Here is an 18729-nt window from a genome sequence, read left to right on the forward strand (position 1 = left end):
TATGGTTTTAATGTACACCTCCTAATGCCTTAGTAGTCACATTCTAGTTTTGGCTACTGCCAGACAATCCAAATTAATCAGTGGGAAACCGCTAGAAAAGGAGGATGTCTGATATTAGCATTGGATGTTTATCAAGTTCTTCTAATTTTTTTGAATCAAAAGGCTCATAATTTCTTTTCTGTGATGCAAAGCATGCATATACCCTTGCTTTTACCACATTGGATTGGATTTTTTCTCTTAGAGATAAAAAGTTCCTTCAGATAATGGTAATCGAATGTATTTGGGCTAATCACATATGCATGTTATAAATATTCTTCAGCTACAGTAAGAACAATAGATGTCAGATCTACATAGAATCCACCTGTTATGCATACTACCTTTTGATCTAGATGAGTTGAACAAATGGTAACATGAGAATATTTCAGATTAGCAAAAATACAAATGAGAGAGTAGAAATCTTGTGTTCTTGTGTGATGTCATAATTCAAACATTTAATGAACTGCATTGATGTATAGTTCATTTGGGCTTTTTTGTTGGTTCAAATCCTTGTACCACTCAAGAGGAATGCATCAGGGGTGGATACATAAAGAAGATTTAATTGTTTTAACATGTATGATTATGTACCTAATATTGGTTAATTTGTGCACAGAAAAATAATACACATTTCCACTAAAGCTATCCAAGTTTTTGCAGTCTGGTTTTGAAAACCCAAAAGTCAGTGATGTGCATACTTCCTCCAAATTATATTTTGTCCCTGGGGAGCAGTGAAGCAAGAAAGATTTCTATTATCTTTCACTAGGAAGTTTTATATAAAATATTTGCTCTATCAGCGCTCAAGCTCTTGGAAAGATGTGCCCGAGAAATAGTGTGCTCTGAAGTGGGAGCTGGGTTCTGCTCTCAGCTCTGTGGCAACTTGAAGTGTGGGATTAGCGTCAATCATCTACTGATTTCTGTACATCCACTTCCACAGCAGTGTACACTTTGCACACTTCGAACATTGCTTTCAATCTATAGTGCTTTTATAAAGCACTATTCTTTGAATTGTCTGTTGGTACTCTCCTAATTATTTGTGTATCTGAGCGCTAAAATGCCTCCTATACCTAATTTTACAGCTGCTTAGAGGTATAATGATTCATCTTTCTACAGACAGGGGCAGAAGATACTGAAGCACTTGCCTAAGGTGACAAGTGAAGTCTGTGGCAGAAGAAGGACTTCTGTGTCCAAGTTGGTGATGAGACATTATGCCGTCCTTCTAGATATTCCTGATGCTTTTGCGCATACTAGTGTATTTGTTCAAGTACCTGTAATGGCTAAACCCACATTTTTTTACTTTTCCAGGCAAGCAATGTGCAACTTTTCATTAGCTTGTGAATCTCATTGCCATCATCCAAGCTATTATTACTTCAAGAGCAAACTACTGGAAAATACCACATGGGGCTACTTCAAAACCATGACAATAATTGAAGCAAGTTATACTTGCATTTAAAGTTATTAATAGAGACTTGAAGTTATACAATTGAATTTATTTAAGTTTTATTTGAGTGTGACTAAACTGAAAGAAACAAAATAATTTTTATGCATATATAGCTCATTACTAAATTAACAGCCATCAGTCACTCTAATACCATGTCATGGAACAGGCTCCATAAATGCTGATTTATTTTCTCCCTTAGCCAAATATCTGTTTTATTCCATAATCATTCTTGGTTTTGAATTAATGGACATTTTTAGGGATGAAGGTGGGAGATTATAATACTTTTTGATTTTTCCAGCTTGATGAAAATTAATGAAACTGAAAGCAAACTCCCTCATACTGTTGTTAATGCTCACAGTTTCATTCTGCGAATTTGCCTGTATGAAAAATTACCTAAAGATGATATAAACTACTTTTAATTTCTGAAAAATATCGATACCCTAAGACTCAAATTCAAAGCTGATAACAAAGATCTCCAAAGCATGGTATGATAGTAAAATGAAGGAACTGCTCAAAAAGTTATAAATTTATTTTTTTCCTCTTGAATAAAGGATACCAAGAAAGCTATTTTCAAAAGAGTAATAGTCATATTACTGTTACTGAAGGAAGTGTCCCTCTGCCAGCCACGGTGTTATCTCAGTGGGGATTTGCACTAGAAAAATGTCATTAGCTACAACACCAGGCTCCACAAGATGTAGATATGTCATGCTTTAGAGGACAAGAATACAAAACTTGTGATACCCTCGTTGCATAGAGGAAACAGCAGTGTCTGATCTTAATAATATTTTACACATTGGAAATCCTGGAGGTGAACTGTAATATTTCTCAGAATAAATGGTGTTGAATTTTCACCCAAAGGGACAAAAAGCACACAGAACCTAAAAAAAAGTGTGATAAACAAAATAAGCCAAAATTTTTGAGAACATGAGTTTCAAAATACCTGAGAAAAACACCTGGGGAGAATGACTGTTGTAGCAATAAGGTGGCAACGAATTTACCTTGACCACTGTTTGTCAGGGCTGTGATGCTATCGTGACTTCTGCATGGCTGATCTGTTGTCAATAAGACCTTTTGCTTAAAGTGTCTTAGTTTTACTCAGCTGAGCTTGCTACTGGTCTCAACTGCAAAGGCATCTCTTTTAATAATACTTGAATTGCAAGGGAGGCTCTTCCCCAGTTTTTGAGTCTACAACATTGTGAGTATATGTGAATGATCAAAAGAGACAAAGTTGTCTTACCTTAGTGAATTAATGCTTTCCAGAAGACCACAATGGCTGTAAGCCTGGCTCATTCCAGTTGAAGGCTCAGTTGTGTTCATACACTTCCACAGTCATTTTAAATCTTTCTTTTCTTGCACAAAATGTGTTGCAATCATCAAACCTTGATTTAAGAAAAGACTTACAGGACGGTGAACTATAGAAAGAAAATACTCTTTATTTTTAAATCAAGATCTGAAAGTGTAACATCCCACTTCCTATTTGTTAAACAGATAAACTGATAAAATTAGATCAATTGTGGCTGTGTTGCTGAAGCACTTATTTGAGTTACTAATAATCCACCTTAAATTCCACAGTCTAATGCCTAATTTTATAATTAACGATAAGATCAAATTAAAAAATGTTGTCCCGGTCATTCAGAGCAGTAAACGGCATTCCAGAAGGAAGTACAGAAAAATAGAAACAAAATTATACATAAAAATGTCCTCATAGCTAAAAATAAAATCTTAATCTTAGCTCTACAAAACCAAAATAATTCATCAAAGTGATTTATTTCACAACCAGACAGGCTTCAGGACAATAATATAGTCCGGTCTTACTGAAGTGTGTCTTGGCTGAAATGTAGATAATTACAGACTGTTTCAACAGTCTGGCAGTTGTTTTTGGGAACCGACCTCACCTGAATAACTGCAAAGTAAAGAACAAACTCAGTTTTCTGTAAAGAACATGTTTCTTAAAAAAATGTTAAAAAAAAATGAATGAGATTAACACATCTTTTTAACTTTTCAATGCTGTGTTGAATTCCTACTTAAACATAAGGATGAATTTACAGATTCCAGGCACTAAGCTCTCAAATCCTCTGTTCAGGGGCATGCACTTGGAAGGGATGACTTGTGGGAACAAGATCTAAGTTGATATAAATCTGTGTGGCAGGTGGTTTTGGTAAACTTACCATCTTGTCCACAAAACCAGTATTGACCAGTAGAAGATACAAGACAGTGCCCCTGTGATAAAATCTCTGAGCAGAGACTGCAGCTGCGGGTTGCTGACAGTCAATCTTTCTTCTCAGACATCTAGGTAATCCTAACTCTTATGTGATTCAGCACAAAATTTGTTTTCCCACTTTCAAGCAGCTTATAAATCCTTTGCAAGGTAATGCATTTTCGTTTTAGTATCCAAATCCTAAGACTACTAGATTTAGAATTGCCACCTTTGTTTGTTAAAGACTAGAGCCTGCTGCTTTCAGCTCTTGTCAGCTCTGGATTTGATTTGGTCTCCAGCAATTACCAGGAAGGTGGTTGCTATAGCTGCACTAATCAAAGGAGCAACCATGTTTCCTTGAAGACAATGTCAGCAAGCATAAATAAACAAATACTTAAATATGTTATAAGTGGTGTTAATAGAGTTAATGAGATTTTGCTGCAGCAGGGAAATAATATTTTAGCCCTTTTCAACGGCTTGATAGATATCAAGCTTGCAACTTCCTACTAAGTGTTTAGCTTGAGCTGCTACAACTTTTTTTTTGACAGGTATTTAATGCATTATTACTTTTATAGGATTTTCTTCTTCATCATGGTGTGAGTCACTTTTCTGTTGTATTTGCTTATGTTACCACTTTTTTCCAATGACAGTCTAGTCTGACTCCATAATTTTGCTGATTCCTGTTTGGCCAGCAATGGGTGCATAGATGGAGGTTCATGACCACAGACAGGAACATAAGAAAGTTTTAATTTTAAAAAATCCTTTTAAGTTTCATTGAACTTTATCAACTGTGGTTCACTGGGTTTAGTTGTAAGTGTGATTATTTTCTGACAAGTGACTGTAAAGAACGTATCACACATGGTCTTGTTTGTGTTTCATATCAATTTTGTTCAGGATGCTGTTGGATTTTTTTTTTAAATTACCAGACCTACCAATGAACCAGAGATTTGAAGGTCGTGCTGTGTTCAGTCTCATGCAACATCAACAGATATGATATTTCTGGGAAATGAAATCTCTCACTCACCTTCACAGTGAACCACTTCAGTGTCTGGGGCAGACTGTGCTGTAGGATTTTCATGAAGCACAAGTAAATCCATGCTGCTCACAAGCTGAAATGAAATCTCCCAAAACAAACTCATGCTATATGTGTGAAATAGTTCTACAATATTAAAATTATGTATTATCTTAAGGTGCTAAAGTTTGGAGGGGCTGATCCTGCTAGTTCATCATGGAACAATCTTCCATCACTGTAACAGAATATGGGAATTATCCTGCAGAATGATTACTGTAACAGTACTATACTTATTACTAGATATCTATAAGCAGACTGCTTTCCTGAATTATTCAGTACCTTTTTAATGGATCTTAATATTTCTGGAAAATGCTGACTGTTTTTTGCTAATGGCTGTGTAACACTGAATTACTGTCCTGTTATTTGGTTAGGATAGATGTATGTTTCTTTCTGGAGATACTGGGTGCTAGAGGCATTGGGTCAAGATGAGTCGGTGAATAAAATTAATGGAGCATATATTAAAGTAAACCTTCTCTTTGCTAGTTATTACATATGTTTGGTTTTGTAAGAAAAAAAGTAAATACCACATGGTCAAATGACATTAGTATGAAACATCGTTATTACTTTTCTCGTCTTTTCTGAATCTGACTTAGCACTTTACCAACTATTGTCCTTTTCTTCTCTCATTTATTTTGCAGTTAACTTTGACCACTTTCAAATATTGCGAGCAATTGGGAAAGGGAGTTTTGGAAAGGTAAGAATTTATTTTTAGCAGTTAAAAATATAATAGAGAATTCCATCGTGTATTTCTGATTGTGTAGACTAAGATAAAGAAACACAGGTTTTGTAGCCTTTTGCTTCTTAAAGTATCTGATCAATAGTATGAACTGACTCATTATTCGTTCAAATATTTCTATTGCAATCCATTCACTAAAATTAATTGAGTAAAAATTATTATAATAATTAAGTCACCTCAATGGGGTTTAATAGAGTTTAAAAATTAGTCTCCCAAACAGAAACAAACAGAAAAGAAGAAGTAGTCTATGTTTTGAGACAGTCCACTAGAGTGATCTTGTTTAAATCTCTGTACTTATTCATGTTTTTAAAATAATTGCAGTATTTTAAAGGCACTTTACATAGAATCAATACACTTGGGACTGTATGAACTGACATACACTATAATTATGATCATTGAGTAAATGTTTGTTCAATTCAACAGGCTTTTGCTGAAACTGAGAAGATTAATGGTTTATTTACACATAAGTAGATGACCTTTTTTTCCTGTAATAAAGACTCTAACTAGGTTTTAAATTTTAATATGGGTAAATACAAGACTACGTAGTCAGAGAAAATCATATTATAAAAATATTAGAAACCATTACTTGCAGAAATACATTTGAAGGTGAAATATAAACTCAATAGCTTATCAAGCAATAGCTATCTAGATCTTGATTTAAATGATTCTTGAGTATATGCCAGCTTGAGTATATGCCTTGATTCTTGAATATATTCCTTGATTGCCAGTGAGATACTCCTGTAGCTACGCATTAAGCACACACAGAGGATTTTGCTGGCTCTTGGCATCCCATGGAGAAAAATTACTTTCATTTTACAGAGTCCTGAAATACTTCTCACAGGATGGTCCTTCATGGCATGGTCCTTATTTGGTTCAGTAGTTCCTAAGAGAAACTCTCTTTGAGGTCAATAGGAGAATATGCTGCTAGTGCAAAATGGAATTTAAAAATGCCTCAAAAATCAGGGCAGCTGGAGATATGTGATTGCTTATTATCACAGTACACTGATAGAATATCATGCCAAACTAAACAGAGGTTCAGGAGTGCAAGTCCAGTACAGGATAAGCAGTTAAAGATATATGCAAATCATGCTGGCCATCAAAAAGCTCACCTGCACTCCTCTTTCTTCAAAGCTTCCCCATTCACACCTCTACTGTCTCTGCCATTTCAAAGGGCCCTTCCCCCTTCCACAGCAAGCAGGAAAATAAAGCTATGTGCTTTTTGAAGGCCTCTTGGCTGATGTTTGATCCACTCTTCTCCATGGCATCCGGGAAACCCATGAATGTTTCTGTGACATTTCTATAAGCATCTAATTTTGTCACAGGTTTGTATGGCTGCAGTGTTCTCTCAAACCTCCTTTGGGGATATGTATGGGTGAGAACAGAGTTTCAGAGCCCTGAGAGAACATGTTTAATGCAAGAAAGGACTCCTGCATAAGTTTCCTCTAAACTTAAATCCTTATTTTGCAGCTGTCAAATGCAACAGAAGAGTCCTTGGCATAATAGGCTTATTTTTCCCAAATGAATGCATGCTTCTGACCAATCATCTTGTTTTTCCTTCCACAGACAAGGAAAGAAAGAAACCTATTTAAAAATGACCTATTATACTATAGCCAAAAGCACAACATGGTAAATCAGTCACCATTTCAAGTGTCTTTCTCTGTGAGTCAGCCTTGTCTTTATTGTTCATTTAGAAGCCTTGTTGCTGGCAACTTTTCTTATTACTGTCCTTCTGGAAGTACCTGGCAGCAGAAAACGTCAACAAATGATGCAAGACCTCTAATCTCTATTGACTCCCTGTTTACTGTTTAATGTCTATTGCGCTGTAGCATCTTGTAGCCTGTAACACCGTGTTCAGTATCACTCCTTCCTTAAACTGCATTTTTCCTTTATGGCTACTCTGTGGCCTGTTTAGTTTTTTGAGAGCAGTAGGATGTTTTAAGACATGCTCTACTTTTTTTTTTATTATTATTTTATTGTTGTTGTTACAATCATGCTCTCTCTTTCTCTCAGTATTTTTTAAATTACCATGGTTGCTACAGCAACCTTAGGCCTCTGCAGGATATTGCTGCAGGCAGTATCTGATACGGCAGAGCTGCAGCTCAGCTTGCTCTTGTGTGTAGAGCTGAAGGTGATCATCAGCACCTTACCTCTTCCATCAGGGCCAACTGCTTCAGCAGCAACATTCTGTCCCTCCCAGATGACCACAGGAAACAGCTCCCTGCGTTTTCCTCTGGCATTTTCAATTCACAGTGGAAATATCTGCTGTTACGGGAATCCCTGAGCCATTTGATATCAAATGATTTGAGCGATAAAGCTGGTGAGGGGGCTGGAGAACAGGCCTTACGAGGAGCGGCTGAGAGAGCTGGGGTTGTTTAGCCTGGAGAAGAGAAGGCTGAGGGGAGACTTTATTGCTCTCTATAACTACCTGAAAGGAGGTTGTGGAGAGGAGGGAGCTGGCCTCTTCTCCCAAGTGACAGGGGACAGGACAAGAGGGAATGGCCTCAAGCTCCGCCAGGGGACGTTTAGGCTGAACATTAGGAAAAAATTTTTCACGGAAAAGGTCATTGGGCACTGGAACAGGCTGCCCAGGGAGGTGGTTGAGTCACCTTCCCTGGAGGTGTTTAAAAGATGGGTGGATGAGGTGCTGAGGGGCATGGTTTAGTGTTTGATAGGAATGGTTGGACTCGATGATCTGATGGGTCTTTTCCAACCTGGTGATTCTATGATTCTATGAAATGTTTTGTACCTCAAAAGCTTGTCTTTTCTGAGAAGTGGCCACCTGTTTTAAGCTGCTGCCTTGACACATGCTGTTTCTTAAGGACATGTTAAGTGCAGATGCAGTCTTGTATGCACTGTACCATCTTCCCCAGAAAAAGAGAATATACATCAGTGCAATTGTGAGGAGTGTAGGAAATGAGTGTGGAGAGAAAAGAAACAAGGAGCATGTTCTTGTTTCCAGAAACAACCAGGCCTGCTTCTCTCTGCTTGGAAAGGTGTCCTCTCGGAACTCAGCTTGCACCCTGGTAAGGGACAGATGAAGAAACTGAGCTCTGAGCCTGCTTAGGACTACTGCAGCCACAGGTGTGGAAGCCAGCAGTTCTTTTGTTCAAGCTAAGTGACATGCAAGGTATGGCAGACTGGTCTGTGACCACTTGCTGAATCCTTGTCTCCCCTCCTGGGCGTATCCATCAGCACAGACACTGGTACAGACCTGTGAGCTGCTGCAAGGGTGGCTGTGGTACTCAAGCAAGTATGTGGCACTCCTCTAAAAGCAACCTAGCTGGCTTCGGTGACCTTGCTTTTCTAAGCAGGCGGAGGTAGCTCTTTCCTTGTGCTTTAGAGTCGTCGTAAGTAACAGGAAACATTTAAGTTTTTTTTTCTTTTTCTGGAAGACCTTTAGGCCTGTTATGCTTGGCATGTTCCACCTATTAGTATTTCCAAATACTTTTGAAGTGAACCAGGTCAGAATTTTTGCCCAAACAGGTTTTATTCATATAGTAAATATTTGCCTTCTAAGTTAATTCAGAAGCAGACTATTTAAAATATTCAAACAAAAAATCTAAGTCTAAGTACCTGTTTCTTTATGTTATGTGGTACCTTAAAAGGTCTTATGTTTAATTGGTGTATTTTTTTCCATTTTTCATTATATGTAGAGCCATCATTCTTATCAAACAAAATATTGCAAAAAATTAGATATTTGAAGATCATCCAGTAGGTACAAAACTAGCTAGGAGTGAAATACAAGAATTGTCATTGTTCTTTACTGCAACAGTAACATATAATTGCAGGTTTACTGCTGCAAAATAATTTGTATTCAGGTGCAAAAACTAGTTTTCAGGAATATTACAGTAACAATTTTCTTCAAGTTCTGTCTTCATAGGAGCAGATATATTGAACAATCTGACCTTCTTAAATTAAATTCAAACTATTATTTCAATGTACAAACTCTTTCTCCTATTTTTCTAAGAAGCTGAGATGCAGGACTTAATTCTGATTATTTTGTCTGTATAAAACAGTGATTTCCTCTGCTGAAGTAATTGAAATTTTGCTGGTGTAAAACAGATGGGAGCCTAGAATCGTGTCTGTACTGATCACGGGTATTTTACTGAATAATATGCAAAGGATTTCAGAAAAAAATATACTGCTATCCTAAAAGCAACATAACGCACAACTGCAGAATATTAATATAGTTTGACAGTATAAACACCAATTTTTTTTGCTTGAGTTAATATGAAAGCAGATGCTTGGTCCCTGCTCCAGCTGTCATGGTTTGCTCGGGGGAATCTGGGAATGTATCCCTCTATTTCAAGGAAATGCCCTGACAGTGTAAAGCCAAACTTATGACATCCATTCTCCAGCGTCTTTGTGTAAATCATTCCAACTCTGCTTGTAGGCTGAAACTATAAGTATTAATTTTTCAGAGTGTATGGGTAAGAACACACGAGGTAGCAGTATTTCAGGCACATGCTTCATAGCAGATTTGTCAATTCCCCCAGAGTGTGAATCATACAGCTGATTTCTTGTAGTCTCCTGCATCTAGGTGAGTGATTTCTGCCCATGCAGTGCTACAGCCCCTTGTCTGGGCTTGGGTTACTCATAGCAGCCATAGGTGCCCCATCTGATCTAATGACCTGACATACTCGATGCCCAAGATTATGATTCAGGAGGAAGGTTGATGTGTGTACTTCAGCTGCCAGCTCTCCATTATCAGGGACCTTACACAGAGAAGCTTTCTCTGACTGCAGTTTTTCATCTCTCCATTTCTATTGCCTGTCATGAAACAATATCATGAGGTAGTCTGAGAAGTCTAAATATTCATGTACTGAACTCACACCAAAATGGCTTTATTGAGACCAAGTGCTCCATCTCCCTGCTGTTCTCTCTTGACCAAACACATGGCAGCTATAATTGTTTTGAAGCCAGCAGGTAGAAGTGCCAGAGAGGTTTTCCACTACTGTTTAGCACTGTTATAGCAGTGCCAGATGTTTTTCACAATAACGTCAATGTAGATGCAGCTTGGATTTCCTAATTTTTAATAGGAAGTAGCTTTAATTTATTCATCAAGATCCTATTGGGTTTGAAACCATGTTAAAAAATGTGCATAGGCACATGTTACTAGCAAATGTTTACTATCATTCTGTTTTGAAGTTACTGCAAAATAAGAGAACTCTGTGTTTTGCACCAAGTTAAACTGTTCATCCATCCATCCCCATCTTTTGCTTTGCGAAGTGCTTCTCTGAAACTACCCCTGGCTGCCTAGCCAACACAAGATTATGCAGCTTTCTATAGTGAATGATTAGCAAATTTTGCCCCAGTTTTATTCAGCATAACTCTCTCGTTTCCCTTACCTTGCTCTGCAATTGCCCACGGGGCACTTTGTCACCCATAGCAGTCCCAATGACTGTGGCATCTATTAATCTGCAGATCAAATTAATTCTGTAAGTTTTCTATTTTTTGCATGTGGAATCAGAGGAAATCTGAGAAGATAGCTTAAAAGTGGACCATAGCATGTTACTCCTGAAAAAATGGAAGTTCAGACCTGCAGTCATAATCTATAGGCTTTCTTCTCCTGGTTCTGAGGAAAAGTGCATTCAAGTCACACTCTGGTCAAATTTCTTTTAACCTGATAGTTTTGAAGGCAATTAATGGTTACCTTGTCCTGGATATAAAAAAGATACAACTGTGTGATAACAGCTGAGACACGTAGAAAAACCTTTAGAAAGGAAATATTTTCACAAGAGATTTTTAAAACTAAGCACCCTATAACTCCAAAGAAAATTAACAGCAGTTCAAATTGTCTGCCTTTAAACATGTAGAACACAGATGTCTGCATTCAAGCTAGTAATTTACAGTCTATTTAGAGATATCCCTCTAGAGATGGACCTATTTAGACCTATACTTTAGGTGGAGAAGGATGTGCCTGTCCCACCCTGCTGACAATGAAGCTGGATAGCCTTTGAGTTTGTGATGTCTGTATTTGGTTTGAAGCATCACCTATAGAGTTTGCTAAAGCAGTGATAACAGCTTGAGCAGGGCACTGTCTGGACTTTGGTAAATGAAATTCACATTAAAAGTGGAAGAGAGTGTTTTAGTAATGTGAGTATGACAGGCTTCCATACTGATATGTGTAAATAAGGAAATTCTGCACAGACTTCCACAATAGTAAGTCATCTCAGAATTTGTTTGTTGATGTGCCAGAACACCTGTTTGTCCCTATTTTAAAATGACTCCTTTGTAAAGAATTTAAGCCATAAATAACACCAAAAAACCCCAATTTAAACATCTCCCATTAAGACTGCACATATAAGGAGAGCTTGAGAGCTTTTCCTTTACTTCCTGTAGTAGTGGGAGAGTTTCAGCCTATTGGTGCCCTGCTCCACTGAACGAACAGCCAGCGGTTAGAAATGCCAGGGAGGATCTCCACTACTATGCAGTACTGTCACAGCAATGTCAGTCTTTCACAATAACATCAATATGGATACAGCTTGGATTTCCTGATTTTAGTAGTAAATAGCTTTAGATCCTTTTGATTTTGCAACCATGTTAAAAGATGTGCATAGGTACACATTACTAGAAAGTGTTTACTCTCATTCTATTTTAAAGCTGTGTGGTAGGGCAAAATTCTACTAGCAACATAAAACCCATTTCAGCTGTGCTGAATACCCTTATCTTTACTGGTAGGTAGGATAACTGAGTGCCTTCTGGAGTCACAGAAGTGTTTTAAAACCTGTTTACACTACATATTTAGGAGTTATATGTAATCCTAGTTTGCCCCACTGGTCAAACCTGTAACTCTCAGCTGCCCCATTCTCTCAGCAGTCTCACCAGTCAACCATTAAATAGAAAAGCTTTTCTTGTAGTGGAACAGGAGACTTCTGCAAACACCTCAGTCTGGCAAAATTTCGTATGAAAAATCATACTGCAGATTCATGTAAGTGAATGACCTTCTGGACTTAGGTTCTGAGCCAAAATTCATAAATGTCATACTTCATAATGTGATTCACCAAATTCGAGCGCTCACATAATCTCAGACAAGTTGTCAGGAATTGCCTCTGCAAATTCTGCTTATACTTATGAAGAACCTGTGGAAACCTGAACATTTTTGATGGAAATTATTCATTTCCATTCCTTCATTTCAGTCCAACCCCACCTGCTCTCTCCTCTTTTCCCTATCCCAGTTCTCCATTGTTCCATAGCCTGGGTTCTTTCCTTATAAATGTGAACCTTTAGTTATCTTGAGGACATCACCAACATTCAGACTTTTCCATGACGGCCCAAGGAGGAAAATGAAACAAAACTTTGGTACTCACCATTGTGCAACATTGATAGGCTCAAGACAAAACACTACTGTCCATGTTCTACTTAATTAGCAGAATATCTCTTGATATTAGGAAAGGTAATTAGAAACTCTGCTTAATTACACCTTATCATCGTAGGTTAAAAGTTCTCTATTAACTCCTGGTTTTGGAATAGGTTCAAGCTCAAGGACATACTGCATGGGAAGCGTTTCAGAGAAATAAATGTGGTTTGGTTTCACTGGCCTGTTTCTCTTGGAGGGACTGGAAAATGGTAGGGGAATTAAAATATGTCAATGGTATGCTGCCAGAGCTTTTCTTCTGCAATTAAGAAATAAGTGACTACACAGTAGGTCTTTCTAGGGTCCTTGCCCTGGTCCTGGTGGCTCATGACCAGCTTCAGAACCTGGATGTCACCTTGTGAAAGGCAGAGGTTTCAGCTGTTGGTAGTTATCTTAGTTTCTGTTCTGAATTTTTAGCACACAAGTTAGTTAACATACAACTCAAACCCGAAGGATTTATTTTCGGTTGGCAACATGTTGTAATCTGATCTCGGAGACCTAATTTTATGTTTGTATACTATATATACATGTATAGGTGTATATGATGTATGTATACTCTAATTTTACATGTGTATACTATGGAAGTACCTATGTGTGTATGTACATAAATAGACATACAAGATAATAGTTCTCACGCCAAGTGAATCCAGAATAAACTTGAATTTAGACATTACAGAGTTGTGAGATCTAAACCAGATGCTTCCAATACATAATCTGTATATGTCCTGATAATGAAAAATTCTGATTGGAGCCTATGGTTGTATCAGTAATATTAATAATACACCAAAATAATATTTTCAACCAATATTTTCTTGGCTGTGAAGACACACTAGGAATGTAACTTTAAAAAGTCCTGACCAATCAACAGGAAAAGCCCTTCAGAGCAAGTCTACTGAAGGTATGGCTTCACTTCATGTGTGCAGGTAGGGCTGTTATGAAGGTGATATTTACACCAGCTTTGGGGATGAGACACAGAACAATCTTGTTTTTCTGTGCTGTCAGAAATCATACTTAAAATGATGATTCTTAGACGAGGTACTGGTGACACTCTCCAGCTTCATTCACAAGATAAACTACTATGACAACAAACAATGTAGCCTGCAAATGGGAGTTCTCTTGACTAAGATTTTCTTCCTGCATTAACAAAGTTATTTGACTTTTGTCAAAAGAAGAGAATGAAGTTAAAGCAAAGCATTTTACTGCCAGAGGCTAAACCGTTCTAATGGTCTCTTGTGACTTCAAAAGTATTATGATGAATGTCTGTATGAAAATTCTTTTTCTTTTCAACAATAATTAAGGGAGCATAATTCTTATATTTAGATGAAATATTGAGCCTTGTAAACGTAGGCTGTGTTTATGATACAGTAATCAAGATGTGTGTATTGACTTGTGGGAATGAGGACAATGGTTGTGCATTTTCCTAGGCAGGAGACAGTAATTTTAGTGACTAGTGAAACAGTCTGCAATTCAGGCAAATGGAATGTATTCCTCCTAGCTTTACCATCTGAAAGATATGCCACTTTTCTTGGTCCCTGTTTCTTCTTATGCAGAGGTGGGGTGTAATTTATTAATTACAATCTATTACAAATAATCTTGAATAGCTGTACTGTGGAGCGTTGGAAGTTATTCCTAAATTGTGATATCCAGATCTGGATTATTAAAATCTCATAAAAGGCTTCTGTTTTCAAAGTCACAACTAAGTTACCTTTCTGTAGATGTCAAACTTTATCTTTTACTTTTCTGTCAATTAGGTGTGCATTGTACAGAAGAGAGACACGAAGAAAATGTACGCCATGAAATATATGAATAAACAAAAGTGCATTGAGAGAGATGAAGTTCGAAATGTTTTTCGAGAGCTACAGATAATGCAAGGCTTGGAGCATCCCTTCCTGGTCAATCTATGGTAAGCAAACCTTTAAAATTCTATCAAGGATCTCTTGCTTTCTCCTTATTGCTGAATCAGTATGGAAGGCTGGAAAGCTGAAAACTATGCAAAAAATGTTGGTGACCTCTTTTTTAAAGGTATTTAGGATTTGCAGAGGGTTTTTTTCTTCATAAATATTTTAAAGATACCCTTTTCAATTGCAGCACATTCACCTTTTCATTACTGGTTTCATTTCTCTCCAGACTGTTACTGCAGTGTGTGAAATGTATTGTTCTATCCAGCTTCATCATTCCTTTTTTGAAAATAACTGGACTAAACATATAAGGCTGCAGAATATCAAATCCAACCATTCAATTAAATTTTTTTTAGTTGATTCTGAGAAAATTAAAACCTCAATTACTCTTAGAAAATAGGTGACATAGATCAACAGAAAATCACCCAAAATTTCTCTTATCTTCCTTGTGGTAGCCACTGAATGACTTGGTCACATATGAATGTGAGAAAGTGTTGGTCAAGTAATGACTAGCTTCAACTAAACTGCCAGTTTAAGATATTTACTGGCTTTTATGTAGTGATACTATTCATCAGATGCTGACTTCTCCTTTATCTAAGAATGACCCATATAGTTAAAAAAAAGGGAACATAAACCATTTTGGTATGAAAATTATTCAGTTGGTGAGTATCTTGATTGGCCACAGATGGTCACAGTGCAAACAGTCTTTCTGGTTTGTAATTTTTGCTGTCTTACTAGAGGTCAATGCCTAATGTACAGTCTTTTGCCTATCCTTTAGCTCACTCTTGGATTGTGACTGTGATACAAAACTTTCCCACTATATTTTCCAAGGTTACAGAAACCTGTACACTAGGGATTTCATGACTGAAGTTGCGGTATCTCTGTGTTTAAGAACCTCTGGAGTTTTCTTTCATGCATTTGCGTGATCTCTTTTGAACTCACACAAACATTTGTTCTTTATCAAGAGGTGGCAAAGATTTCCAATGTGTAACTAGACAGTATACAGAAACCATCATAGGTTAACAAGATCTACAGGATCTACCTAATAGTGTTAGAGAACTAAAGATCATATATTTATTGTGAAGTAAAAAGTATGCTTAATTCCAATTGCTGAATTATAATCAACTAAGAAATATTCTTTCTTTTTCCATTTTTTCATGGCAGAGATTAAACCTGGAAGAGGCAATACTTTAAAAAATGTGTTGGGTGTGATGATGATTTTTATTGTAAATAATTAATTTATTCTTTTTATGCTTTTGAGATACTGTCACACGATCTTAAGGCTAAAATGTTATACTATATTTGTGTATGAAAAATGTAGAAAATGAAAGAAATATGGTACTCTAGAAGTAACAAAACATTTCAGGACAAAATGACATTATCCAAGATGTACCAGTGCACTAATAGTGTGCTGTATGCCATGTATCTAGCAAGGCTTATAGTCTGTCTAGGATGCTTATTAGGGAGAATAAGATTTTTCTTAGAATGGAAGGCACAAGGGAAGCCTGCCTACCCATTAGTTCATGTAACAAATGGCAGGTCACCTCCCATGGATGTGGCCTGGAATTTATCACTTGCATTAAATCTTGTGACCTAGCTCAGCAGCCAAGTTGCATTTCCCTGTCACCAAGGTTAGGTTTCAGGTTTACAGTGTGCAAGAGGACACAGAATAGTCTCAAGACATATCCAGATCCAAAATCTGTGCCCACATTCAGGGACAGTCCTTAACTACATTAGGTGATAGCTTACATCTGAGAAGGAAAGTTCCAATCTGCCATCTAGAGCTCTGGTACAGTCCCCACATCAGTAGACAGGCACTGACACTGTGTTCACCCAATGAAAAAATCACTAACTCTCCTACAGAAAGTCAGAAGATCAGTTGTAGGCAGAACCGATTTCCAAAATGATTTAGTTGTGGTGTGTGAGCATTTTACATTGGATTGTCATTGGATAAAAACTGAAAACAGCCTTTGGATAGAAACTGTAGTAAAATGTATTTGCACAAAAGACTTTGTGGGCATGTGGTTAAACAGACATGTGGTCTGTGAAGGATTAGCGATCTGGCTGCCCATGGTAAGGGGAGCCTAGAGCTCATGTCTGCTGCTTTCCAGGCAAGTTGGCTACTTGTTACTACACAAAATATAATGATACTGCCAAGAACTTTATTGAAATAAATTCATCTGTCTTAGCCCCTTGCGATCTAGCGAAAAATAATTAGCTAGCTGGGCCAGTTTGGATGACACTTCAAAATTCTTCACAACAACCTACATTTCTCTATTGATTTGAAAGGGAAATTAGGTACTGATCTTGGTTGCATTGTCCCTTCCCCTTGATTCCTCCCACCCATAATCCCCAGTCAAATGAAGCAAGATTTAAGCTTAGGTAGGTAGTCTGAATCTGATCGGCTGTTCTTTTGTCTGGAAGGGTTGTGCATGGTGAAAAACTAAGGAATTTTATTACCAGAGTACTCACATTTTTTACAAAGTATCATTTTCTGTAAGAAGAACTTCACTGTTGTCAGAGTTTATTTGTTTGCTTTTGGATGAATTAAAATAAAATCTCATGTCTTTTAGTTCAAAATGTCAAATCTCAAATCCATATTGAATAGGATACTTGGAAGAAATTTCAGTCTTGACAACATATTCATGAGTTTGTGGGACTACCCCTGACCAGAACTGCTGATTTTCAAATGTTGGCGATCAAGATATATAATAAAATTAATATAGTGGTAAATCTCCAAACAATTCCTTGAACCAGAAGCAATACAAACCAAACACATTAATCTTTTTTTGAAGAGTTACATCATCAAAAAGAAAAGTTGGCAACTCAAGAAACAAATATGGAAACTGGGAAGTCCTTTATTTGTATATGATACCTGCCAAAAAAAGCAATGATATATAGGTAAGCTGTCATTAGTTAAATTCTTGTGGAGAGAAAGAGAAGAGGAAACTTTTGTAGTGGATAATTCTGCTGGCATCTATCAGTAACCCCAGCATACACAAGAATACAGTACAGCTGATATGAAACAAGGGTAGCATTTCAACTCCAAGAGATCTATATTAAGAAGTCCTTTTGAGACTCCTGCATCTTCTCTGAGCTTTATTAGATTTAGCTTAATGCTTTCAACATATAAATCATATTATTTGAAGTTTGAACTGTCTTTCATAACAGTTGACACAGAAAAGAATGATTCTTCTGTAAATGGTCATAATAGCTTGGAGAATAACAGTGTTTTTCAGGAAAGGCTTAGGTTGATTTACAACCTTCATTTTAGAAATTAAATTGAATAAATTCTTAAAGTTATGTGAGTCTTATGGCCAGTTTTGCCACTGTTGGAGGCATTTCTGATAATAGAGGTTCCTTCTTATAATTAAAAGCAGTGCATTTTTTTTATCATACCTTTTGTATATTGCATATGTCAAGAATAGATAAATGAACTGTAGAAATGTCAGCTCCTAACATGGTCTCACTTTGGGACTACAGTGTGCTCCTCTCAGACCCAAAATTTATCCATATTTATCTTTCCTCAAATATGTGGGTGTCCCCTGGGTAAGATGAGTAGCATTCCTGAAAGGATCCATGTTTTAAATATCTTTCTCACAACAGGCATTAGGGCTGAGTCAAGAGCCAGGCTACTCCCTATCTGCCAGTTAAATGACTTATCTTCAGACATGTGTAGATCTGCTGCTCTGTAGAGTTTACTATGAAGATGGGGTTTTTTTTGAAAAAAAAAATCATGTATCAGAATAGTTTCTCTGCTGATATGGCAGAGATAAATCTGAAAAAAAATGTTGAGACCATTCCTCAGAACTTTTGGAGCATTGAAGTGATCTTATTTTTAATAGCCTTGCTTAAAGCTGTTATATCCTTCTTAAATTGCAGGAACAATTTCAAAGGCAGCAAGAGGGAAAAGGATGAAGATTTACTTTTGTCATCTTATAGGTCATTTTCCTAGTACAGACAGAACAATATATTCGATATATTTAGCAACCCAT

At 37.0% G+C, this 18729-nt stretch overlaps 1 protein-coding gene across 2 annotated transcripts in view; it reads left to right on the forward strand.

The window, feature by feature from the left end:
* STK32B (serine/threonine kinase 32B) overlaps window positions 1-18729 on the forward strand; it is a 161682-nt gene that overhangs the window by 19350 nt on the left and 123603 nt on the right. For both annotated transcript variants that reach the window (XM_069856333.1, XM_069856334.1), the window contains exons 2-3: window positions 5382-5437; window positions 14588-14739. In XM_069856333.1, coding sequence (XP_069712434.1) covers window positions 5382-5437; window positions 14588-14739 — 208 coding nt within the window. The remainder of the gene's footprint in view (window positions 1-5381; window positions 5438-14587; window positions 14740-18729) is intronic.

This window comes from Phaenicophaeus curvirostris, chromosome 4, assembly GCF_032191515.1.
Source record: "Phaenicophaeus curvirostris isolate KB17595 chromosome 4, BPBGC_Pcur_1.0, whole genome shotgun sequence".
Classification (NCBI taxonomy): Eukaryota; Metazoa; Chordata; class Aves; order Cuculiformes; family Cuculidae; genus Phaenicophaeus; species Phaenicophaeus curvirostris.